Source organism: Musca domestica, unplaced genomic scaffold, assembly GCF_030504385.1.
Source record: "Musca domestica strain aabys unplaced genomic scaffold, Musca_domestica.polishedcontigs.V.1.1 50, whole genome shotgun sequence".
Taxonomy (NCBI): domain Eukaryota; kingdom Metazoa; phylum Arthropoda; class Insecta; order Diptera; family Muscidae; genus Musca; species Musca domestica.
The window spans coordinates 1,165,401-1,193,041 of NW_026712347.1; the positions used below are offsets into that span (position 1 = coordinate 1,165,401).

Consider the following 27,641-nt stretch of genomic DNA (forward strand, 5'->3'; position numbering starts at 1 on the left):
AGTTTGTTACAAATTCAATAGAATACCAAATTTTCTTTTCTGACCACACATTGGTTGGGACAGTGGACTTGGGGGTATACAAATGTGGGGACTATACTTAAATCAATGCCTATGTGGATAATTATCTGTAAGATGATTTTCTACCCCAGGTAGCCTCAAGACTAAGATGCGCACTTTTCCGAAAAATAAAAATTTTATAAGAAGAGGTTTTCTTCCCCCTTAGAAACAAAGCTGTCAAATAAGGGCCAAAAAAATGAAAAAAGTGGCCAAGACCCCGAAGATACATTAAATGGTGATACCAAACGTGATCATTAAATTATCAACATTCGGTATTTGACTGATTGCAGTCCCAATGTATTTTGCATTTTATGTTCTCATTTGACAATTCATTGTCATATGAAAGAAGCAGGTCCACTTTTTGAAATTAGCCCCATAACGCTTCTTCGGTCATTTTTGTTTGTTTAAATGTGTTCGCATCTTCCAGCTGAAGCACGATGTAGGTCCTGGAGTAGAAAGCATTTAACATCGTATTGCGCTCTCATTTCATTTTTATATTATTCATTCAGAATTCAAACCAATAAAAAAATGTACACTTCAATATAGAAAAAAGAAAAAGAATCTTCAACTGGTTCGCTGATTTTTTTGCGGCAAATTTTTAAAGGTGATTACTAAGTTTGTCGGTAGAATGTACTATTATTTTTAAATTCGATTCCATTGAAAAATTGTCGATTTTTCCCAATTCTAGAATTTTCGTAAAAAGCGACAACGGATAAAATTGTTATTTATAGATTTTATGTATTTTTTGGGTATTACGAATAAATACATAAAATCTAAAAATAACAGTTTTATCCGTTGTGGCTTTATATTACCCAAAAAACCTACACATCATATTAGAATTCAAAAAAAAAAAAAAAAAAAAAAAAAAAAAAACACTACAAATGTACATTCGAAAATAGTAAGTCAAAATGGAAAAAAAATCATGCAAATAAAACATTACTATTGTACATTTTAAAAGTCAAAATGAAAATGTTCAAATTTCACATTTTTACGCGATTTTTTTGGATTTTATTCTTTTCTGCCAAGAGGTAATTCCGAATTTGTCTAAATCGTTAAAATCAGACCGGCGGTCTTTATGTTATAAGAGTAGTAACTAACACTACTTTCTTTTACATATAGAGAGATAGATTTAAAAGTAGGCGCGTTCCTCAGCCCCTAAATAAGTACTTAGGGTTGGATGGAAAGCCAACAGCATCTCGTGTAATAATTCTCAAACCGATATCTTCACTATTTTGGCAAATATAAAGATTTCAGATAAATCGTAATAGTGGGCGTAAAAGGAGGCGTGGTCAATATTTTTTTCTTTAAAAACCTAACTCGGGGTATGACAAACGTTTGTACAAAAAATTATGCAAATCGGTCCAGCCGTTTTCAATTGATTCCGTTACCAACAATTGATTTATATATATATATATATATATATATATATATATATATATATATACTAGCTGGCCCGGTCCGCGTTGCCGGCCCCTACTTTTAGTTTTTAATGCATATTTTTTAAGGCATTATAGAACACTGATCTGAATGATTTCAAAATAGTCAAAGATAATTGGTCTTTTACACCCATTACCTTAAGATAGGAATTAATTTATTTTTGTCATTTAAATTGTGTGTTGGAAAACCCATAAAGTCCATATTTTTCTTCATAGTATAATTCAATAACGATCCAAAAAATAATATTCGTGATTTGTTCATGTTTCTGCCACAATTTGATATTTCGGAGTTCAAAGCATGTAGACGTACATCCCACTTCTACGTTCCCAGCCAATATTCTCTTGAGAGTTAAAAATTCAATAGTATACCAAATTTTTTTTCTGACCAAACAATGGTTAGGAATGTGGATTTGCGGGTACACTAATGTGGGAACTATACTTAATAAAATGCCTATGTGGACAATTATCTGTAAGACGATTCTCTATCCCAGAGTAGCCTAAATACATTTTTTTTAGCCAAATCAATTGATGAATGTGATCAAGACCAAGATGGACTCTACTCCAAAAGTCAAAATATTATGAGAAGAGGTTTTTTACACCCGTAGAAACAAAGATGTCAAATAAAGACCTGAAAAATGAAAGAAAAATGTCGAAAACCCCGAATATAGCTTAAATTATATAATGGTTATACCAAAACGTGATCATTTTTTGCGAGGATGGTTTCTTCTCAAATTACCAACTTTTGCTAAAATGCGTATGAGTAAAATATGGTTAAAATGTAAACTATACTTGAAAAAGGAGTGTACCCTTATCCGGGGGTCATATAACGTGACCTGCAAAAGTGATTTAAGATATCTTGAAAGTTTTTTTTTCCTAAATGTCCAATTCGCTCTACCATTTTGCACCATTTTGCTCCAATGAATTGCATTTTGAGTTCTCATTGGGCGGATTACTGTAAAATGAAAGAAATAGGTTCACATATAAGGGTTATACCAAAGCATGGTCCTATTCTTATAATTATTTGAAAAAATGTGTTGTTCTTCTTAAAATCTCAAATTACCAACATTTGATATACATCTGATATATATTTTGAACAACTGCTTATTCATGTAACCCCTAGGAAAAATTTAAAACTCTATGGTAACTTTTGCGAAGTATAGAGCAAAATATTTGAGGCCCTTTGTGTTTGGTTAAACTATATAAAATGGACCCTAAAAACGTTTGATCCCCCCCTTTTTGGGATTGTTATGTACCAACCAAACTGACTACTGATGATAGCGCATAGTCACCGTATAACGTTTCATGGGAGTTAAGGTTACTTTTAAGGTTTCGGAAGAATTTTCAGAGGAAATGTATCCTTTTCTTTCCAAATTTTCAATTTGCTCCACTATTTTATATAGTTCGCATATAACAGTGCTCTTCATATTCGGTATTTCACTGGTTGCAGTCCCAATGAATTTTGCATTTTAAGTTCTCATTGGATGGATTATTTCCATATCTAGTCAATTTCCATTGAATTTTTTTTTCGATTTTTCCCGATTTGAGAATTTTTGCCATGAGATCTCTTTTATCGTGTTTTTTAGCGATTTTGAAAAAGTAATTATCTTTTAACATTGGTCTAACCGCGTTAAGTTATTTCGATATCATTTGACTGACTTCCATGCAACCCGCCATCAATTTCAGTTCTCAAGAAATCAAGTCAATTAAATAAATTGGTATTAATATTCGAATTAAAAAAAATATAAAAAAACACTACAAATGTACATTAGAAAAAAGTAAGTCAAAATGGAAAAAAAAATCATGCAAAAAAAACATTACTATTGTACATTTCAAAAGTCAAAATGAAAATGTTAATATATCACATTTTTACGCGATTTTTTTGAATATTATCCTTTTCGGAAAAGAGGCAATTCCGAATTTGTATGAATCGTTAAAATCGGATCAGCGGATCTTGAGTTATAAGCGTAGTAACTAACACAACTTACATTTATATATATAGATATATATATATATATATATATATATATATATATATATATATATATATATATATATATATATATATATATATATATCCACATTATTTGACGTAGAGCGTCAAAATTTAGCAGAACAGTTTGTGTTGTGTCTAGGATGGTTCGTATTGAAATAAGATATATCGGTCCCCGTTTTGGTATATTCCCCATATAACGGTACCTGCTGATATTCGGTATTTTTATACCCTACACCACAAGATGGTCAGTGTATTATGTCTTGTGCAAAAGGAAACGAGATAGACACATAGTTCCATTTGATGATCTGCATAGAATCACATTCTGAGTCGATTTATGCATGTCCGACCGTCCGTCTGTCCATCTGTCCGTCTGTCCATGTATTTTTGTAACCAAAGTACAGTTCGCATTTATGGCCCTATCCAGATGAAATTTTGCACAAATCATTTGTGTGGCTCAAGGACGAACCCTATTGAAATTGGAGATAATCGGTCAAATTTAGATATAGCTCCCATATATATCTCCGTCCGATTTGCCTTTTATTGTGCACCAAACGTGTAATATCAGTCCAAATAGTATGAAATTTTGTACATACGATCAGATTGGACCTCAAAATAAGTATGCCAAATTTGATCGAAATCGGTTAAGATATGGCAATAGCTGTTTGTTGGTCATAATGGGTTCTAGCTCCGGTAGAGAAACTTTGTATGTATAGATTCACGTTTTGGTATAGCTCATTTATAATGGTAACTCCCGATATTCGGTATTTTTATGGTTTTTTCCATATTTTTTCACGGATTTGTCTGAAAATTGGTATTTGTAGGTCATAATGAGTCCTAATTCGTGTAGCGAAACATTCTATGCATAGGCCCACGTTTTGGTATAGCCCCCAGATAACGGTACCTCCCGATATTCGGCATTTTGATGGCTTTTGTCACAAATTTTCACGGATTTGACTAAAAAGTGGTATTTGTTCACAGCGCACCTACATATAAGGAAAGTCCGTTTAAACCTCTCTTTATGAAGTGGTCAGTTACATTGAAGAAAACATGGAGAAAAATAAGTGCAGTGGCGGCTTTCCTTGGCATGGAAGTAGCCTTCATCACTTGCAAAAGCTGACGCGATCGGCAAGCAGATAACCCAACAAAGACAGAGTTGGTACTGCTCACACATAAGCGCAAGCCGGACAAAAACATTCCACCTTAAAGCTCTCTTCTGCAGTCAAATATCTTGGCAAGGCTTTGGACAGATGAAGAAAGATTTTATTAATAGAGCAGGGAATTCTTTTCCTCTAACATACTCTGGATACATAATGCTGTGATTTGGTCCCTCCTTTCCTATCGATGTCTTGTCTGGTGGCACGCTGCTGCTTCAATTCTAATCACAGGCGCTTAAAAAGAGCATTTCAAGCATCCTAATGCTTAACCTCTCTCCGATCGAACTTAAATTATGGTGCCAGCCTTAACGAAGTGGGATGAGGCTATCAGAACAGAATATGCTGCAGTCAGGGTCATGTCTCCCTGCTGGTTTTTCTTAGAGTTGAAGTAAACATCAACACTCACAAACGCAACAGCGATTACATATCTCCAGCCATAAGTTTCAATAAAATTTAAATACTGACTCCAATCAGGGATTATTGGAACGGTGCCAATCAATCTCTAATCGGTCTACCTATATATACAGACGGATCAAAGACAGAAGAAGAAGGCACGATAGCCGGAGCCTTGTGTAAGCTACTAACAATGGTCTACTCCTAAAAAATGGATGGAAATTGTAGTGTTGTTCAAGCAGAGATGTTTTCAATCATGAAGAATTGATTAAAACTATCGGAGATAAAATAACCGAACTCGTACCTATTTATTTGGATAATTAAGCGAATCTTAAAGTTATTGACTCTTTATTAGTGCAGCTAAAGACAACCACTGCCCAAGGTATCAAAAAAAATTTGGACAGATATCTGCTTACGTGGAACGCTGTCTCTATTAAGTATGAACAAATCACCGTTAGGCATAATGATGGGTATATACTTCCACAATTTTCGACCAATGTACTTTCATGTATAGTTCACGTTCGCAGTGGATATTAATTAAACCTTTGTGGTAATGGCATTAAAATATGTGGGCCTACTTTGTCTATTAAAGCCAATCAAAATATTATACCAATGCATCAACGTCCATAATTTGGACTTAAACTTCGGTAGGGGTAAGACAGAAAATAATAACATTTCAGAAAGACAGCTTTTATTTCAGCTTTTATTTTAATCAAAAACTGACCGCCCGTTTGTTTTTATCATGTTAGCATCCTAACTAAACCAGATAGGAAAATGAAATTTTCCAAGTTCGAAGATGGGCCCGATGTCCGATTTAAGATCGAGGGCAGGCGTTGGTCTCTTCTTTATATTAAATTGATAAAAAAAAAAATTCAGATTAAAAAATCTCCGTTTTCCTAAAGATTTGAATGATGTTTGCACTTTTAGATAGACCTCGCTGGCATAATAAATCTCAGTACTGTTTTTTACAAAGATTTTCTTATTCCTCAACATATTTCATTTCATAATTTGAAAAGTTCATCAACAGTCGCAGCAAACAAATAATTTTTTTAAGAAATTTGTAAAATAATTTCATATTGGCCCATGAGGGGATCGAACCCGCGACCTTCGCGTTATTAGCACGACGCTCTAACCAACTGAGCTAATGGGCCGGATGAAATGTTCTGAAATTTGTCAACACCCAAGATAAGACATTTCAGATTATTAAAAATTTTAATCTCTATGTTTTACCATATGATTACATTTCCTGCTCCACTTAATACTGTGATTTATTTAAACAACTTATTATCACAATCTAAAGTAGATGTGGTTTAAACAAATAGACAAATTATGATGAGATAAGAGATTACATACATTGGGTGTGCACGGTAACTTTCTTAGTAATAAACAATATATTAAAGTATAGTCAAACAACAAAGAAACTGTTTACCCCTCGCAATAACTAAAATCTAGGGGTATCTTTGAAGATCTGCACCGAAAAGTAGACCTGAGAACTCAAAGTACCAAAATTAAATAGAAACCGGTAAGGAAAAGTTAAAACGTTGGGAGGGGCCGACTATAGGATACCCTACAGCACTATGTATATTTAGTAGAGATCCCATAACAAAATAATGTATTTGAAATAGATCATACCACCTATCAACATTTGTTTTTAGAGCAGAGTGCTTAATATCACTTGGAGTTGGATTATATTTAAAAAAATTCGGAGCCGAGTTCCACAAAATAAACGTACGTCCCGAAATGCAATCCATTTGGACTGATATTAGCCATTATTTGCACAAGAAACCTGAAATCAGACTAAGGATATGTATAGGAGCCATATCCAATTCTTAAAAGTTATCGACAAAATTTGGCAAAGTTATTTCCGAGCTTTCTAAGATATCTGGTACCAAATATTATTGTTGTCAAATGCATATTACGAATGTGAGGGAGATAAACACCAAATCGCATGAAATATATATATATATATATATATATATATATATATATATATATATATATATATATATATATATATATATATATATATATATATATATATATATATATATATATATGGGAGCTATAGCTATACCTGAACCGATTTTCTCCAAATTTGATGTACTTGCTTCTAGACTGAATTCGGTAGGATGTACCAAAATTCAGGACCTTTTGACAGATATTGGCCATTACCGATACCAATTAACCTGAAAGCGTATATATGGGAGCTATATCCAAATCTGAACCGATCTTGACAAAATTGCATGCACTTATTTCACAGCTGTATTTGATATCTGGTACTAAAGATCATTGATGTGGAATGCATATTACGCTTGTAAGGGACTTTAAACCCCGAAATGGATAGAACACATATAGGAGAGCTATAGCTATATCGGAATCGATTTACACCAAATTTGAAGTACTGTTTTATAGGATGAATTCAGTCGTAATTTCCAAAATTCAGGCCATTTGGACCGCTATTGGTCATTTGGTGAACAATAAACCTGATATTGGATAAAAATATATATGGGAGCTATATCCTAATCTGAACCGATCTCCATAAAATTTGACAGAGGTATTTTCGAACAGTATCTGATGTCCTGTACCAAATATCATTCTTCTGGAGTGAATATGACCCATGTGAGAAACTTCAAACCCCAAGTCGCATGAAATACAGGGTGAGATAAAAAAAACTGCAACCAACTTCAGACTGCTGTCATTTCTAAGCCACTCGTCCGACAGCTGTTTAAATTATTCCAGTGACGGCTCATTATTTTGTTTACAAGCGTTCAAAAGAATTTTTCTTAAGAATTTTCCAGAAAAAAAAAAAAAAAAACAGAAAACAGCATGAAATGGTTCGAAAAGTAAAGAAGCAACTTGATCGAAACCCGCGTCGCAGTGACCGAAAAATGGCTCGTGAGCTGAACATATCGCAATATTCCATTCGGGAAATATTGAAAAATAAGCTCGGGGTAAAGCCATTGAAATTCCAAAAAGTGCAGGAATTTACGCCGCAACAGAAAAAATAGACTCGCTTGGCCGAAAGTGGTGAACTGCCGAATTTGGTTTTCTTGGGCTTGGGCACGCAAACATTTTGGCCGCAGACCTTGGACATTCCAACAGGACTCAGCACAATCGCACTCAGAACGCGCCAAGAATGGTTACAAAATGAGGTTCCTCGCTTCATATCCACGCACAATGGCCACCAGGATCTCCGGATACGAATCCGTTGGACTATTGTGTCTATATTATTTTGGAAAGCAAGGTTGGCACTAAAAATACCAAAGTGTCGATCACCTCAAGCAAGCGCTTCGCCGGGAATGGGACAAAATACTGCAGAACAACATTCGGGCAGCGTGTGACGGTTTCATTTTCCATTTGACCATGGCCGTGACCAATTCGAACAAATCTAAACTTATTCTAAAATTTGATGCTATTTCCGAAATTTTTTGCTTTCAGTCAATAAAATTAAAAAATAAAAATGTAAAAATTATGGCGTTTGACTTTGTTGTAGTTTTTATCTCACCTTGTATAAACATATATATGGGAGCTATGGCTATATCTGAACCGATATTCTTTTCTATTTTCCATTTTTTTCCAAATTTGATTTACATGATTCTACACTGATTTCAGTACATCCCGGTCATTTGCACTTTTATTAGCCATTTTGTTCATAAATAACCCGAAATCTGTTGAAGATATGGAAGTTACATCTAAATCTGATCCGATTATCACCAATTTCAATAGGGTTCGTCCTTGGGCTAAACAATTATGGTTTGCAAAGTTTCGAATAATAAATGCGACCTGTATTTTCTTCACAAGAATACATGGACAGACGGACTGACATGCATCAATCGACTCAGAAAGTGATTCTGTGAATATTCTCAAAAGTAACTATTGATCTCCATGTTACAAACAAATGCACAAAGACATAATACCCTTACCACTGTGTGGTGTAGGGTATAAATATGACTAAAACGTAAAAAATAATTGAAATTAGGTAAATAAGGATTTATTTAGGAACTATACCTAAAGGTGAACTGGCATGGTCCATTTTTTAAACCAATTATGTTTTTGAAGCAATCCAAAGATCTCTATAATTCGATCTAGAGTATTTCTTCCTTTGACACTTTCCCGAAAAGTATGAAGTGTTTAGTGAGATTTAGACTTAGAATGGAAACGTTTTAAATTGGCTTTAACGTACTTAACATCTATTAAATTTAGATATGTAGTTTATATCGAGATTTGTAGAAAAATTTCATGCAGAATATTTTTTTTTTAACACTTGTTCTGCCTTAGCCGAAGTTTATTATTACTTTCATGCAAACAGAGTAGAAATTCATCAAAAAATTACAAAATATTTTTTGCAACATTGATGCAAATATTTTCTTGCTATATATAGAAATAGAGATTTTTTGGTAACTTATAATGAAAATGATTTGAAAAAAAAATTATTTTGTCTTTGGTGTTCTTCTGAAAATATGATTTTAATATTAATGAATTCCTGGGACTTAGACAAAATTATGATGTCTTCTGGGACCTGTATAATTTTATGACATATATATTTGTAGAATATTTTGACATGCTAGGACCCCACCTTAAGCAGTTTTTAATCATGTTTTGGAAAAAGTACCCAAAACACCTTTAATGATACACTTGAGCGTAAAAATTTCTCATCCAACATAAATTTTTGTGAAAATAAAGTAGAAGTTCAAAACTATTAAATTATTGAAACTAAAATAGTAAAACCCCTTCTCATTACTTTACGCTATTTTTTTTTTTTTTTTCATTTTATTAAAAAAATCTTTTCTATCAAAACTCATCGACATCAATTCAAACAATCCAATCTCAAAGAATCTTCCCTTTCAAATTTACTTCTTTTTCAACAAAGTCGAGTAGACAGCGGGAGCACTATAGGCTACAGCAGGGGCAGCAGCATAGGTGGTGTAGGCTGGGGCAGCACTGTAAACCGACGAAGTGTAGGCAGGGACAGCGCTGTACACAGAGTGGGTGTAGGCGGGAGCGGCAGCATAGGCTGTGTAAGCAGGGGCGGCGGCATATGTGGCAACAGCAGGCACAGCAGCACTATAAGTGGTGGTGAGGGGGGCAACTACACCGGCGGAAGCGGCAGCCACGAACAAAGCCAAGCACACGAGGAACTTTTAAGGATAATGGAAAAATAAAATAGAAAAAGAGAATAAAAGTCAATTAAAATGATGTTCCTTGCTTTGGCAAACAATTAATCAAAAGCTAAACAAAAAACACAACAAAACTTACTTTCATTTTGTTGTTGTTAGAAGACTGTTCTTTGCAATGGAGCTTAATGAACTGATATCGATTACCAGACAAGGCAGTGCTTTTTATACTCTAGTATGCCAGAGACAGAAGCAGAACAACAGCACAAGGAAGGGAAAGAATTTTGGTCACAACCAAGATCAGACCTAAGGCATCAATACTTACCTTCACACATACATCATCTGTATGTATGTAAGCATGTAGAGTGTCAAAAGCTTATGTCTAGAATTCGTCACGCCCTTGTTATGCCGTTCTCACTGTCAACACGACACCATTTGCCATCGATATTCTTTTACAATTGGGGGCTGTAGTTCATGTGGCTTCTGAAAAAAAAACAAGAAATAGACAGAAAAACATGATGAAATGACGAAATTTTTTCGATTTCATTCAAAATATTTCTTCTTGTCTTCTCCGGCGCAAACAATCAAAAACCAGCAGCTGACCATAAATTGAAGTTATTGTTATTGGTTATTTACCTGTCTTTAAACTTTTTTCTGCCGCAATTGATTATTTATTTATTTTTTTTTTTTTTTTGATGGTTTGATGGATTATTTACACTGGACATCGTATTTTTGAAAAATAAAAACAAGTTTGAAAATATTAGTCGATTTGCCTACATATACATATTCTCAAAATACCACTAAGTGCAAAGTTTGGACTAAATCGTCTACTCCGTTCAGTTTTATGTCATTAATGAATATTCAAAATTCTTAACTTTGGCTCCACGACATTGCAACATGGTGGGGAATGAGGTGGCTGATGCATTAGGTCGAGGAGGTTTCCAGTCGACCGATGTACCAATTTATGAGACTGTTAAATAAGCAATTATGCCAACTGCTTCAAAAAATCTATATATATAAATGTAAGTTGTGTTAGTTACTACGCTTATAACTCAAGATCCGCTGATCCGATTTTAACGATTCATACAAATTCGGAATTGCCTCTTTTCCGAAAAGGATAATATTCAAAAAAATCGCGTAAAAATGTGATATATTAACATTTTCATTTTGACTTTTGAAATGTACAATAGTAATGTTTTTTTTGCATGATTTTTTTTTTCCATTTTGACTTACTTTTTTCTAATGTACATTTGTAGTGTTTTTTTATATTTTTTTTAATTCGAATATTAATACCAATTTATTTAATTGACTTGATTTCTTGAGAACTGAAATTGATGGCGGGTTGCATGGAAGTCAGTCAAATGATATCGAAATAACTTAACGCGGTTAGACCAATGTTAAAAGATAATTACTTTTTCAAAATCGCTAAAAAACACGATAAAAGAGATCTCATGGCAAAAATTCTCAAATCGGGAAAAATCGAAAAAAAAAATTCAATGGAAATTGACTAGATATGGAAATAATCCATCCAATGAGAACTTAAAATGCAAAATTCATTGGGACTGCAACCAGTGAAATACCGAATATGAAGAGCACTGTTATATGCGAACTATATAAAATAGTGGAGCAAATTGAAAATTTGGAAAGAAAAGGATACATTTCCTCTGAAAATTCTTCCGAAACCTTAAAAGTAACCTTAACTCCCATGAAACGTTATACGGTGACTATGCGCTATCATCAGTAGTCAGTTTGGTTGGTACATAACAATCCCAAAAAGGGGGGGATCAAACGTTTTTAGGGTCCATTTTATATAGTTTAACCAAACACAAAGGGCCTCAAATATTTTGCTCTATACTTCGCAAAAGTTACCATAGAGTTTTAAATTTTTCCTAGGGGTTACATGAATAAGCAGTTGTTCAAAATATATATCAGATGTATATCAAATGTTGGTAATTTGAGATTTTAAGAAGAACAACACATTTTTTCAAATAATTATAAGAATAGGACCATGCTTTGGTATAACCCTTATATGTGAACCTATTTCTTTCATTTTACAGTAATCCGCCCAATGAGAACTCAAAATGCAATTCATTGGAGCAAAATGGTGCAAAATGGTAGAGCGAATTGGACATTTAGGAAAAAAAAACTTTCAAGATATCTTAAATCACTTTTGCAGGTCACGTTATATGACCCCCGGATAAGGGTACACTCCTTTTTCAAGTATAGTTTACATTTTAACCATATTTTACTCATACGCATTTTAGCAAAAGTTGGTAATTTGAGAAGAAACCATCCTCGCAAAAAATGATCACGTTTTGGTATAACCATTATATAATTTAAGCTATATTCGGGGTTTTCGACATTTTTCTTTCATTTTTCAGGTCTTTATTTGACATCTTTGTTTCTACGGGTGTAAAAAACCTCTTCTCATAATATTTTGACTTTTGGAGTAGAGTCCATCTTGGTCTTGATCACATTCATCAATTGATTTGGCTAAAAAAAATGTATTTAGGCTACTCTGGGATAGAGAATCGTCTTACAGATAATTGTCCACATAGGCATTTTATTAAGTATAGTTCCCACATTAGTGTACCCGCAAATCCACATTCCTAACCATTGTTTGGTCAGAAAAAAAAATTTGGTATACTATTGAATTTTTAACTCTCAAGAGAATATTGGCTGGGAACGTAGAAGTGGGATGTACGTCTACATGCTTTGAACTCCGAAATATCAAATTGTGGCAGAAACATGAACAAATCACGAATATTATTTTTTGGATCGTTATTGAATTATACTATGAAGAAAAATATGGACTTTATGGGTTTTCCAACACACAATTTAAATGACAAAAATAAATTAATTCCTATCTTAAGGTAATGGGTGTAAAAGACCAATTATCTTTGACTATTTTGAAATCATTCAGATCAGTGTTCTATAATGCCTTAAAAAATATGCATTAAAAACTAAAAGTAGGGGCCGGCAACGCGGACCGGGCCAGCTAGTATTTCATAAAAAAAGCTGGAAGAAGATGACACTTAGACACCGGTTGCTAGGTATCTAAGGACATATGGCCGGTATCTCGTGGAGAAGAAAAAGCGTACTTCTACCATTTCGTAGATCCGATCTAAGAATCGCAGTAGGCATAATGACTGGCCACTGCAGTATCAGGTATCTGACTTCAACATGGGATAACAGTTTTACTGATTGCTGTGGACTATGTGAAGATGATGAAGAGATAGAGACCATTGAACAAGTATCCCTCGCTATCCAACAAGAGGTATATGCTATTAGGCAGGTGAGAGATTGAAACTCGAACGTTCTCGTTAAACATACATAGATCCTACTTACTACACGTCTTTCTATAAATCCTTTAAACTCTTTCTATATCTTTCCTATCAATAACAACTTTAATCTTCCCAGGAAAAAAACATAATGGACGAAAGTTTTCGACTCCCGACATCCTTTAGCCAAACCAAAACTAAAATTTTGACCTATGTAGGAGATGTTCCAATTGAAAATTTCTTAGATGTGAGAGTACCTAAAATAATTTTTTTCTGGCTTTTGTCATCTGCTGGCTTCTTCGTAAAATAATGAAACAGTTTTCGGTTGACTTACGTTTTATGTATTCTTACCTTAAGAGCTATAGTATCTCTATCTATCTACATTCAAACACGATGTTTGCTGTATAAACTGCCATATTTATATCCTCCAGGCAGGGACGTTCTATTGTGGGGCCCTTTCTTGTATATTATATATGAAAAAGTTAATTTTTGTTGGGTAGTTGGCCCAGCCCGGGAATGGTTCCGAAAAGCATTTCCATAAACGTCCCTTTCTCCACCATAAGCTGGAGAGTATATTAACTTTGTCATTTCGTTTGCAACACTTTGAAATATTCAACGATGATTCCATAACGTCTGTTGAAATCAAGATAGAGATTACAGGTTTCCAAAATAAATGAATAAAATGTGATATAGTAGTTTGTAGTTCTTTTACAGTATTGATATTGGACCATATTAAGCACAGCAACACACTACTTCCAGATTTGCGGCATTTCGAGGGTTTGGTTCCAATTTACAACTAAATCAGTTGTAGTCCTCGTAAAAATATTCAATGTAGGGTCATTTATTGGTTTACCTTCTGATTTTCAATGTTTCAAAAGTGTTTGCCCCAATTTTATGTTTATACCCTACACCACAAGGTGGTCAGGGTATTATGTCTTTGTGCATTTGTTTGTAACAGGCAAAACGAAACGAGATAGACCCATAGTTCCTTTTGATGATCTGCATAGAATCACTTTCTGAGTTGATTTATGCATGTCAGTCCGTCCGTCCGTCTGTCCATGTATTCTTGTGAACAAAATGCAGGTCGCATTTATTATCCGATTGAGATGAAATTTTGCAAACAACATTTGTATGGCCCAAGGACGAACCCTATTGGAATTGGAGATAATCGGTAAAAATTTAGATATAGCTCCCATATATATCTTCGTTCGATTTGCCTTTTATTGTGCACCAAACGTGTAATATCAGCCTGAATAGTATGAAATTTTGCACACACAACAAATTAGGCCCGAAAATAAGTATGCCAAATTTTATCGAAATCGGTTCAGATATAGCTATAGCTCCCATATATATTGTTCATCCGATTTGTTATTTTTGTCCTCCGCAGCCGTAATATGCACTCCGTAACAACGATATTCAGGGAAATATATCAAATACAGCTCAGAAATATCTTTGCCAAATTTTATCGAGATCGGTTCAGATTTGGATATAGTTCTCATATATATTTTTATCCGATTTCAAATTAATTTCGCACCAAATGGGCAATACAAGTCCGAATTTAAAAGATACAAATGCTTCGGCATATTTAGTCCTTTGAATTTTAAATTATAATTATAATCATAGCGTGTATGATTGAATTCTCCCATAAAAACTTTTAATTATTAAGTGGAGCTCAACTAAATTAGCAAAGTGGTGTAGGGTATCATAAAATCGGCCCGCCCGACTTTAGGACTTTCTTTACTGGTTTTTTACTTTTGGTTATCCGGGCGTAGTTTGAAACTTCACAGAAAAAAATGAAGGGCTTAATAAAAAAAATATTCAAAAACAAAAAAATCTACTTTGGTTCATTATTACTCTGAATAAAATTACAAGGTTTCACAGCTAAAGCGAACCAAGTCAAAAAAAAAAAAAATAAAATAAAGTGTTCGTTTTATGACTAAATATAGTTGACTTTAGCGATTAATTTCCCACTAGTTTGCGGGTGCTTCTATTGTAATTGACAATCATTGTGATTTTTAGGAAAATAAAATAAATTAATTATTTTTATAAAAATAAATTAATGTTAACAAGGACAAAGGAAAATTAAAGGTTTCAACTATGGTAAAAATAAGAGGGTAAAGTCATGCAATTATATGTTTACATTTTTATACTCTCCACCATAGTATGGAGGCTATATTACGTTTGTAATTCCGTTTGTAACACCTCGAAATATACATTTTAGAACCCATAATATACTCTTGATTAGCATAAAATTCTATGTCGATTTAGCGAGGTACGTCCGGCTGTCCGTCTGTCTGTTCGTCTGTGGAAGTAAGTTGATAAAAATTTACTCAAATGTGTATTATGTCTGCAGGACTTTTGGTATTGAAAATGAGCCATGTAGGTCCACGTTCGGTATGTTTAAGATTTTATCAGAATTTTTAATGGATTTTAATTTGTTGAAAATTTCCAAATTTGTACCAAATGGTGGAGGGTATTCAAAGTTCGGCCCGGCCGAACTTACAGCTTTTTTACTTGTTTTTTTTTCAAAGTTATGCATTTGACAACATCTCATTGTCAAAATGTATATTTATAAATCCTCTAATTTCGGCATTTTTTTCATGACTTGGTTCGGTATTTTTGTTCAGCCCTCATATAAAGGTACCTCCTGATTTCCCGTATTTAAGGTTTCGACCTGGATTTCGAAACAAATAGGACAATTTTTAGCCTCAGCCGAACTTAACATCTTGTTTTACCTTTTGTCATTCCATTTGCAACACCTCGAAATGTACATTTTAGATCCTACAAAGTATATATTTTCTTGATCAGCATAAAATCCTATGTCGATTTAGTGATGTACGTCCGTGTGTCTGTCTGTCCGTCAGCGGAAATCACCGCTCTAGCTTCCGAACGAAATGAAGTAGTTTGATAAAATTTAACTGAAATGTGTCTTATGATATTGAAAATAGGCTCCATAGGCTACCGAAATTACCGACATTTTTCACCGAAATTGTTTAAAATATTTCACATTTTTACTTCTTTCTGGTTTAACAGCACAATATTTAAGATAAATTAATAAAACAGATTGGTATTGGTATTTAAGATGATTGGTATTGAAATTGCAGTAGTCCCCTTTACAAAAATGTCGACATGTCCTATTTTGATATAGGTGCTATAAAATAATATGGGTCGCATTTATTAATAAATAGAGTCGCAAAATTTCATCCTACGTTTTTTTTCGAATTTTGTTGACTAAATAAAAAGTAAAGAAGTAGTTAAGTTCCGGGCCGAACTTTTTATATCCTTCACAGTATAGAAAGTAACTCTTAAAAATATGTCTGTAAGTACCGAAATTCCAGTATTTGAGGGGTATGCGGCACTTCTGTTATTAGGAAAATCCAATTCACATTTCATAAAATTCTGTAAAAACAGTTGGATTTAGTTATTATAATAACGAATATCAGGAAGATAGGGCTATAGAAAACCTTTGACTTATATAGAAATTGTTCAATTGAGGTGCAATAGGAAAACGTGGACTTATATAGACAGTGATCAGCTACAGGATATAAAATCCAATATAAACTTTAAATATCGAATTTTAAGATATTCCGCTAAAAACTGAGTCAAAATGCCGGAATGGGAAGGTACAATTATAGGAAAACATGGACCAATATAGGCAATGATCTGCCGCAGTAGGTGGAACATATTATGAACTCTAAATACCAAATTGTTAACTAAATATACCTTTTAAATGGAGCCTATATTAGAAAGTGTGGCTAAACCGCGAATGGGGAGGTACACTAATATGGGGGCTATTCGAAAACGTTGACCAACATAGTTCATCTTCGAACTTGACCTGACTGCAGCCAAAAGACAAATCTAGGCAAAATTTTAGCTTACTCGAAATAATCGTTTCAGATATATATTGTTGATCAGGTCTATATAGGTCCCCGATATCGTATGTCTCATATATAACCCGATATTCGGTATTTTCGCCATATTTTTCAATGGAATTTTCTAAAAATCCATACTAGATGTTCTTTTTAAGTACTTTACTCCCCTCGGAGAGAAATGTCTATATAGGTCCACGGAGTTGTTTTCTGCCTATGACAGAAAATTGCTTATGCAGTTCCAGGTCTTCCTATAGCCTCCATATATCATTATCATATAGTTTTAGCTGCAATATTCACCGATTTGCATGGCCCCGATATTACGGTACCTCCCTATATTCGGTATTTTGATGATTCTAGCTACATTATTCACAGGATTATTTCTAAGTTTCGTATTTGAATATTGGCTTATGACAAAAGTGGCCTATGCAGGTCCACGTCTTCGACCCCAATATAAGGGCTATATTCGATATTTTTAAGATTTCAACAGAATTTTTAATGGATTTTATATTTTTGATTATTTGATTATTCAAAGTTTCGCCTTGCCGAACTTACTGGTTCTTTACTTGTTACATATAGATATATTCAATAGGTGTTGTCTCACAGTGTGATTTGTTGATGAGTAACGAAACGACATATCGAAAAAAAAACTTACAGGCAATTGATAACAATGCTCACGGAATTTGTTGGACTACTTCAAATACGGATATTTTTTTTTTTTTTGTTTTCTTTTGCTTCCACACCACAATAACATTGCCAACAGCCAAACTGTCAGACGTTGAATTCCCTATAATCCGATTAATACTTATTCAAATACCAACTTCCAAACATTGATTTTTTTGTTGGAAAACGTTTGTTATGACAGAAATATGGCTGGTTTTAGAATCAACAATTTATTTGTTTAATAAAATTGCGATTTTTTTAGTTATTTATTTATTTTGTTTAAAGCACAATGAAAATAGTAGCCAAATAAAAATATTTTCCAGTAATTATGTTTAATTTGTTGTTATTTTAGCAAAGTGTGTCTTTGTTCAATGGATAATTTTTGCCAAATTATTTTGATTAATTGGTTAAATGATATGTCTCGCTTGTCAAGGTTGCGACAGCAGCTTTAACACCCCCACTTATCAATTATTGTTGAAGTCATGTATAAATTGCTGTTTTTCTTTTTGGATTTATCTCATTTGCATGTGTCAGAATATAGATTTAGAATCTGAAGAAATTTTGACAAATTAAAGTGACAAATTTAGAGCATGACATGTTTCTGATACAATCTCTCAATACAACGTTCTTTGGATTAGAGTCGATCAATATTATTTCGAATCCTATTGCAACCCAGATTTTTTTATTGATTGATTTCTATCTTCTGCTAAAGCAGATTTGAACCATTCCTGAATATTGTATTCTATTTAATTTTTAAAATTAATGGTATAGTGGTGAGTATTTCTGCATTGTTCTGATTTTTTATATATATTTTTGTTTTTTAATTTTTCGATTTTATATCCATACGTATATTTTAAAGCTGTTAGGCATTTGAAATAGATAATATTTAGGGCAACCGTTCAATTGTTATATTGAAGAATATAAGTGGGACCAAGCTATAATGAACTGAGAAATTGATTTAAGTGCTTTTATGAAAGGGTTCCCAATGAAAATCAATGAATAAATGAAAATATTTTAATATTCGTTTATATTAAAAAAATGGTTACTAAAATTGCAATTTATTTTAATTTATGAAAAAACAAGAAAAAAAGGTGTAAGTTCGGCTTTGAACTTTTGGAACTTTGAATACCCTCCACCATTTGGTAAAAATTTGGCAATTTTCAAAAAAATAAAATCCGTTAAAAATTCTGTTAAAATCTTAAAAATACCGAATATAGCCATATATTAGGGTCTATAAGACGGCGTGACCTGCATAGGCAACTTTTGTCAAAAGCTAATGCAATATTCAAATGTGAAACTTGAAAAAAAATCTGTTTATAATGTGGCTAAAATCATCAAAATACCGAATATAGGGAGGTACCATGGGAAAATTCAGGTAAATAACGTCGCTAACATCATCAAAATATCGCATATCGGGAGGTACCGTTATATGGGGGCTATACGAAGACGTGGACCTACATAGCCCATTTTCTGTCTTAAGCCGTAGTACCTATAACTAACTTTTAATACCAATTTTAAAACAATTACGGTAAATAATGTCGCTAAAATCATCAAAATACCGTTTATCGGGAGGTACCGTTTTATGGGGGCTATGCGAAGACGTGGACCTACATGGCCCATTTTTAGTGCGAAAAGTCCTGCAGACATAATACACATTTGAGTAAAAATCTATCAACATACTTCATTTCGTTCGGAAGCTAGAGCGATTTCCACAGACGGACGCACATCGCTAAATCGACATAGAATTTTATGCTGATCAAGAATATATATACTTTGTGGGGTCTAAAATGTATATTTCGAGGTGTTACAAACGTAATGACAAACTTAATGTACCCTCCATACTATGGTGGATGGTATAAAAATATTCATATTTTAAGTATTTTGACGGTTGCAGTAATTTAACGATTCAAGTCCAAAGAGGGTTAAACTCTTCCTGCACTAAATGTTCGGTGTGGGTCCATCCACCCACAGTGGAGTGAGATCAATTCAGGGAATCATTCTATGGCTTTGAAAGCTCATGTCCATATCAGTCTTCGTTTGACCACAATTATAAAATAATTCATGTGTACCTTGACATATGGATTCCTCATGATATAGGCTCAATATTACTGTACCTCCTAATATTCGGTATTGAAGGTTTCAAGGTGAAGATATGTCCACTATTGTCAATAGCTTTTTTTAGCTTTAGCTTTATTTCTCAGTGGATAAAAATTACCAAAGTTGCTAATATAGAGCCATCCCTAAACGTAGTTTTCTGTAGATCCCTATAAACAGAGATAATTCAAAGGAAGCATTTAGTTTAGTAAAAAAAATTTAGTTGAAATCCAGAAAACATAATTTATTCCTTTGGAACCTCTTAAAGTTGAAGATTGGCTGGAACTTAAGCCCTCATATCTGAAACTGCAAACCGAGTTTTATGTTGATTATGAAAGATAATAATTCCATAGTAAAATACAAGATTAAAATTTTAGGACCTTCTCGATATTATTTTAAACCCTCCACCATACTATGGTGGGTATATTAACTATGTCATTCCATTTGTAACTCCTCGAAATACTCATGTCGGACCCAACAAAGTTTATATATTCTTGATCAGCGTAAAATTCTAAGTCGATTTAGCGATGTCCGTTTGTCTGTCCGTCTGTCTGTTGTAACCACACTATCTTTCAAACAAATTGAGATAGAAGGCTAAAATTTTGCACACATGTTTATTTTCCAGTAGGCAGGTTAAGTTCATAAATCAGCCATGTAGGCCTACGTCTTCGTATAGCCCCCATATAACTGTACCTCCCTATATTCGGTATTTTGATGATTTTAGCGACATTATTCAACGGAATTGTTTCAAATTTTGAAATTTGAAGTTCCAAAGGGATAGTACGACAGAAAAATTACTGTGCAGGTCCAGGTCTTCGTATAACCCCCATATAAAGGTACCTCCCAATATTCGGTATTTTGATGATTTTGGCGACATTACTCACCGGAATTCTTTCAAATTTGGTACCATATGACAGAAAATTGTCTATGCAGGTCCACGTCTTCGTATAGCCCCCACATAGCGTTACCTCCAAATATTCGGTATTTTGATGATTTTAGCGTCATTAGTTTCAAATTACGTATGTAGAGTTCGTAATGGGAACTACAGTCTGTGACAGAAAATTGTCTATGCAGGTCCAGGTCTTCATATAGCTCCGATATAACCTCCCTATATACTGATGATTTTAGCTACATTATCCACTTCATTATTTACTTCAAGTTTCGAATTTGAATATGGTAATAGCTTATGACAAACAAGGCATATATAGGTGCACGTCGTATAAACCGAAATATGAGGCATTATTCGGTATTTTTAAGATTTTAAAAGGATATTTAACGGATTTTATTTTTTTGAAAATTTCCAAATTTGTTCCAAATGGTGGAGAGTATTTTTTTGGCCAATACCTAATGGGTTAAGTTGTGGGAAGACTTCTTTTGGTAGTAATGCGATATCCTTGATTGCCCTTAAATATTTTCATATTCCTTGTGTGTGCGCTATTCGAAAGGATTGAGTACTAAGAGTACACTAGCATCCTATCAAGCCAGAAGCGAATGCACATATTGGAAGCAAGTGTCGAAAATTCAGATTAAATTCATCGAAAAATTATTCATCTTAATCTTGAGTGATTCCTTCAGTCCTATACGATAAAAAATAACTAAATCTTCAGAAATATTGGGATTTCGAAATTCCCGTTTACCGGATAGGAAGGGTAAAGCATCCAAAAACTCAACACGGGCTTTTTAAGAATATATTTTGAAGGGAGAATATATTTTGAAGGAGAATATGACGATTGGTGGCTATTTCCGAAATCTAGGTATTCCCTGCGAAACCCCCTGGTAAACATTACCATCCTTCTCCACTAATAAACAAATGTTGTTTTTATAGAAACAACAATAATGGGATTAAGCCTCTCTATTTTGCAACATCATATTTTGACTTTTCAAAATAGTAAAGAGCAGTGAAGGATTGTTTTAATCAATAAACCAACAATGCTGTATTTTTCATTGATTTTTTATTAAACAACCGTCGTTGATTTTTAATAATATTGTTAAAGGACCAAATAATGATGTTCTTACGAATATTTATGTAGGATCCAATAAACAACCTTTGTGGATTTTGTTAAATTTATAAATAAATGTATTCATAAATATTTTGAATACCAATTTGTCATACATAAATATTAGCTGTTTTTTCATAATGTATCGGTTGGTTTAGAATAATTAGCTTAAGAGAGAAAAAAATGCATAAATGCAAGTCATTTCACACAGAATATATATCAAACACTAACACAAATGTTAATAATGTTGTCACCAATATTTGCACTATAAATAGCCAATAAAAATTGTTGCTTGTCATCAGTTCATTCGGCTCCATTGCAAAGAACACATTCAAAAAAACACCAAAAACAAAATGAAAGTAAGTTATTGTCCTTTAAATGGTCCTCAAATATTGATTCGGAATAATATCCTTTTATCATTTTTCAGTTCCTGATTTGCTTGGCTCTCTTCATTGCTGCCGCCTCAGCTGGTGTTGTAGCTCCACTCACCTCCACTTATAGCGCTGCAGCTTTGCCAGCTGTTGCTACCTATTCGGCTGCTCCAGCTTATACTACCTATTCAGCTGCTGTCCCAGCTTACTCTTCTGTGTACTCTGCTGTTCCCGCCTACACTTCATACCCTTCGGCCTATTCTGCTCCCGTTGTATACTCCAGCTCGTTTTTGAATAAGTAATAAGGTGAATTGTTGCTTTGTTGACTTGGATTTTGGATTCTTTGAGATTGGAATAATTCGGAACTTGTTCATATAATAAAAAAAAATTGAAAATGTGAATAAAAATTAAAAGCAAAATAGAAACATATATATTTTCATTTATGGCGAAAAGAAAATGGTTATAGGCTGCTGGGTTGGTAAAGAGAAAAATAATTTCGGGACATAGTTAAAACCCTAATCAAAAACGACAGGCTAACGACAGGGTTTAAAATTTTTTATCAGAAGTAAAATCTAATATGTCGAAATATTGGACACAGCAATAGTACTCATTACATATCTAGTTACCAGCCCATTATTTTTACAAGTAAAAGTCGGTAATGTAATGGTTTTTATATAATTATTTTTAATGTCCAAACATATGTACTTATTAATTAACTTTTAGTCGTTGACATGCATCACGTCTCTGGTAAAATAATGGGTTGGTAACCAGATTTGTAATCCGTATTTTTAATGGGACACCTAATGAAAAATGAGACCGATATATAACCATGGACGGATATAAAATTATATGTGAACTCCTAGGGTTTCTATCTTTGTAATTCCATTTGTAACTTCTCGAAATACTAATGTCAGACCCAACAAAAATATATATTCTTGATCAATGTAAAATTCTATGTCGATTTAGAGATATCCGACTGTATGTTAGAAAACAGCAACATCAGCAGAAATGGTTCGAAAAGTAAAGAAGAAAAATGGCTCGTGAGCTGAACATATCGCAATATTCCATTCGGCAAATATTGAAAATTGAGCCCGGGTAAAGCCATTGAAATTCCAAAAAGTTCAAGAACCTACAAAGCAACAGAAAGAAAATAGACTTAAAAGGGCTAAAGAGTTGCTTCGCTTGGCCGAAAGTGGTGAACTGCCGAATTTGGTTTTCTCCGATGAGAAAACATTCGTTGTCCAGCCGTTTGTAAACAAACGAAATCACCGTGTTTACTTGTCAAAGAGGTCAGCTTAAAATATGCACCTTCGGTTGGTCACCAGAACTTAAGCGCCGGCCATGGTAATTGTGTGGGCCGCCATAAATGCCGAATATTATCGCAAAAATATCCTGGAGGGTGTATTAAAGCCTAGGGCATGCAAACATTTTGGCCGCAGACCTAAGACATTCCAACAGGACTCAGCACGTGCCACCCAAGAATGGTTACAAAACGAGGTTCCTCGCTTCATTTCCAGCGCACAATGGCACCCAAAATCTCCGGATACCATTCCGTTGGACTATTGTGCCTGGAGTATTTTGGCATGCAAGGTTGGCACTAAAAAATATCAAAGTGTCGATCACCTCAAGCAAGAGCTTCGCCGCAGATCAACATTCGGGCAGCGTGTGGCGGTTTCATTGGCCGTGTGAAGGCCATAATTCGTGCCAAAGGTGACCAATTCGAACAAATCTAATCTTATTCTAAAATTTAATGCTATTCCCCAGTCTTTGCTTTTATTCGATAACATTTAAAATATATAAAAATTATGGCGTTTGACTTTGTTGCAGATTTTTATCTCACCCTGTATTCAATAGAATTGTTTCAAATTTCATATTTGAAGGTCCAAATGGATTCTAGTCTTTTATCGCAAGCAACAGCGATGACCAATGGGATCAGCTGTATAAAAAAAATTTAATGTTTCTGATATTCAATTAGACGAGAGAGTCCTTACCATGTGGAGAGAGGGTGTGACTGCCCTGCTGGCTTCTTTCTTTCCAAGAATACATTACCTCCTCCCAGTGTCATATTTAATTGTCGGGTCTTAAATATAAAATAAATTATATTTCATCCCCCACCTAGATCGCTTAAAGGAGAAAATGTGCAGTACTGTGGGTCAAGTTCATTGTCGATCGTGTCTCTTTATAGCGTCGTATACCCATATGGTATACGACGAATTTAGGCTGGAGTGTCGAAAGACACTCATGTTCTCATGTCCTTTTTACGACGACTTCCGGCATCTAGATGTGGTGTTCTCTCCGCTAGCTCTACGCGTGTTAGCTTTGGAGAGATTCAATATATCAACTCTCTGTCTCGCCATCATAGATACTTCAGATCTTATAGGAGCACCTTTTTACTTAATCGGTTGCCTTTCGCCAGCATAAGAGCAGCGGAGCGGTCCCGCAGTGAGAAAGCTACGTCCATGTAAGCTTCGTTATTAGACTTGTGTTGCACTCGTCCTGTTTCCTGATCGTATCTTAAATATTCTCTAATTTCGGGTATTCAGTCCCGTGCTGTATGGAGCAAAAACCGGTAGTGGTTTGGATTAAGAAGTCTGACCGTGGACTCTAATGGTGCCACATGTGTCCGGAGCCCCCAGAGCCCCGGAGGCCCCGGAGGCAACGCGGTGGTTCTGGTTAATACCCATTTCACAAGTAGAGTATGGCGGATCTTCGAATTAGTACCTACGAAATATACTCGCTTTATCCTACAAAGTATATACATGTACAGGGTGAGATAAAAAACTACAACAAAGTCAAAGGCCATAATTTTTACATTTTTTTTATTTTATTCAATGAAAGCAAACAATGTCGGAAATAGCATAAAATTTTAGAATAAGTTTAGATTTGTTCGAATTGGTCACCTGTGGCACGAATTATGGCCTTTAAACGGCCAATGAAACCGTCACACGATGCCTTAATGCTGCTCTGCGTTATTTTGGCCCATTCCCGGCGAAGCGCTTGCTTGAGGTGATCGACACTTAGGTATTTTTAGTGCCAACCTTGCTTTCCAAAATACTAAAGACACAATAGTCCAACAGATTGGATATTTGGAAGTCCAAGGTCTGCGGCCAAAACGTATGCGTGCCCAAGGCTTTACAACACCCTCCAGAATATTTTCCCGATTATATTCGTTATTTATTCTGATGTCACGGTCGACTAATACGAGCGGAGAGCTACCATCGGCTGTTATGGCGGTCCACACCATCACCATGGCCGGCGCCTGAGTTCTGGCGGCCAACCAAAGGTACACATTTTCAGCTGACCTCTTTGGCAAGTAAACACAATCATTTTGTTTGTTTAAAAACTGCTGGACAACGAATGTTTTCTCATCGAAGATAACCAAATTCGGCAGTTCGCCACTTTCTTTTACTCTTTTGAGTCTATTTTCTGTTGCGGTGTAAGTTCTTGCACTTTTTGGAATTTCAATGGCTTTACCCCGAGCTGATTTTTCAATATTTGCTGAATGGAATATTGCGACGTGTTAAGCTCAGGAGCCATTTTCGGGCCACTGCGACACGGATTTTGATCAAGGCGCTTCTTTACTTTTCGAACCATTTCAGCTGATGTTGCTGTTTTCTTCCGTCCACTTCCTTGACATCGGGCTACGCTAGCCGTAGTACGGATACAAAAGATTTATTCACATTGAAGTACTGAAGTGCTCTAACGATAGCCACATGTGGTTTTCCAGCCAAATATTAAGATGTCACCCTATCACTCTTAAGTTTTATCAAGAATAACTTTTTTTCTGGAAATTTTTCACCATAATGCTTATGTATGCTTGTAAACAATATAATGAGCTGTCGGACGAGTGGCTTAGAAATGACAGCAGTCTGAAGTTGGTTGCAGTTTTTTCATCCCACCCTATATATTCCTGATCATCGTAAAAGTCAAAGCGATGTTCTTTCGAACAATGATGATTAAAGCCAAATTTGCAACGTATATTTGGCAGATTTGGATTTTAAATTTGATTTCTATCTCTAGTGGTAGAATATTGCCTACACAGGTCCACGTTTTCCGGCACATCTGCATATTCGGTATTTCGATGGTTAAACCCAAATTTTATAAAGGTTTTGTTCATTTCTTTCATTTTCCAATCACATTGATAAAATCTCCAATAACGATATGATACCTGCGAGATGGTTGCATTATCTGCCTATTATATATCTAGCTCTATATACTTTAATGTTGGCAACACTATTTTTTTTTTTTTTTTTTTGATTTTGAGGTATTATTTCTTTGGCCACACTAGTTTGGACAGCTCACGCACGTCTCGTGTTCCGCTAATAAGCGGAATTGTTGGAGTGAAGACTTGATTTTGTTTGCTTATGACCACGATGCCGCCTTACAATCTGTACGTACCCCCAGTTATAAGATATCCTGCAACATATCCACATTGAAGGCATCAACATTTTTGGGAGGTCTTACATCTGAAAACCAACAGAGGATCTATTTTTCGCAGAGTACGTAGTCACAACAATTTCAAAACTCAGTATTTTCCTCTCTAAAATGTCTCATTAATTTTTGATGATTTCATCTTTGCATTAATTTTCAATATTAATTAAACCGAATTAAATTTTATACCTTGTATGTAAGTTTGTGTACACTTTGAAATCTATAGAATCTAATTACAAATACGACGACTTTGCGGTCGGTTTTTGTTTGGCTTGGCTTACTTGATGCGGTTTACCTATTTTCACGTGAATTGCGGTAAGAAATTAACATTTCTTTGCTCTCGGATGCGAAAATTCTTGCGGTTTGTCACAAAGTTTGCATTGTTTGTGTTTTTGGTGAATTGTTTCGCATTCTCCCGCCACCGCCACCGCCGCCATTCCTGTAATCTGATAACGACCGCGTGCGAGTGTGTGTATGGACGTTTGTCGTTAGCGTTGTTAACCACCACGCAGCGCCGGGGAAAGGCTTGACTACGGGCTAAACTGTAATTAAAAATTTTAATTATTAATTTAAAAAGAAAACCAATACTAATTGATATTGAATTCCTCGCCGACAGTTAGTAGCCGTGACTGCGATTGTGAATCTTTTAAAATATTTATTATGTTTTTGTTTAGAGATTGTGACGGTTGTTGTTTTGACTTTAATTTTTAATGCAAATTAAAATTTCAATAAAACTTTTTTTGGAATACATCAAATATACAAAAAGGGGAGAAGTTAGGAAAACCATT

The 27,641-nt window shown here is 34.5% G+C and overlaps 2 protein-coding genes and 1 non-coding gene across 3 annotated transcripts; 1 reads left to right on the top strand and 2 right to left on the bottom strand.

The window, feature by feature from the left end:
- Positions 1 to 6,110: 6,110 nt before the first annotated feature.
- Positions 6,111 to 6,184, bottom strand: TRNAI-AAU (transfer RNA isoleucine (anticodon AAU)). Its single transcript has one exon. It is a non-coding gene; the product is annotated as a tRNA-Ile (tRNA).
- A 3,600-nt stretch (positions 6,185 to 9,784) lies between these two features.
- LOC131805350 (cuticle protein 16.5-like) lies at positions 9,785 to 10,414 on the bottom strand. Its single transcript, XM_059128453.1, has 2 exons — positions 10,290 to 10,414; positions 9,785 to 10,171 (listed from the first exon to the last, which is right to left on the bottom strand). The coding sequence occupies exons 1-2, from the start codon at positions 10,293 to 10,295 to the stop codon at positions 9,884 to 9,886; spliced, it is 294 nt and encodes a 97-aa protein (XP_058984436.1). The 5' UTR covers positions 10,296 to 10,414; the 3' UTR covers positions 9,785 to 9,883.
- Positions 10,415 to 22,293: 11,879 nt separating this feature from the next.
- LOC101890094 (vitelline membrane protein Vm26Ab) lies at positions 22,294 to 22,847 on the top strand. Its single transcript, XM_005185245.4, has 2 exons — positions 22,294 to 22,410; positions 22,479 to 22,847. Exons 1-2 carry the CDS (start codon positions 22,405 to 22,407, stop codon positions 22,722 to 22,724), a joined length of 252 nt encoding a protein of 83 aa, XP_005185302.1. The 5' UTR covers positions 22,294 to 22,404; the 3' UTR covers positions 22,725 to 22,847.
- The last annotated feature ends 4,794 nt before the right edge of the window (positions 22,848 to 27,641 follow it).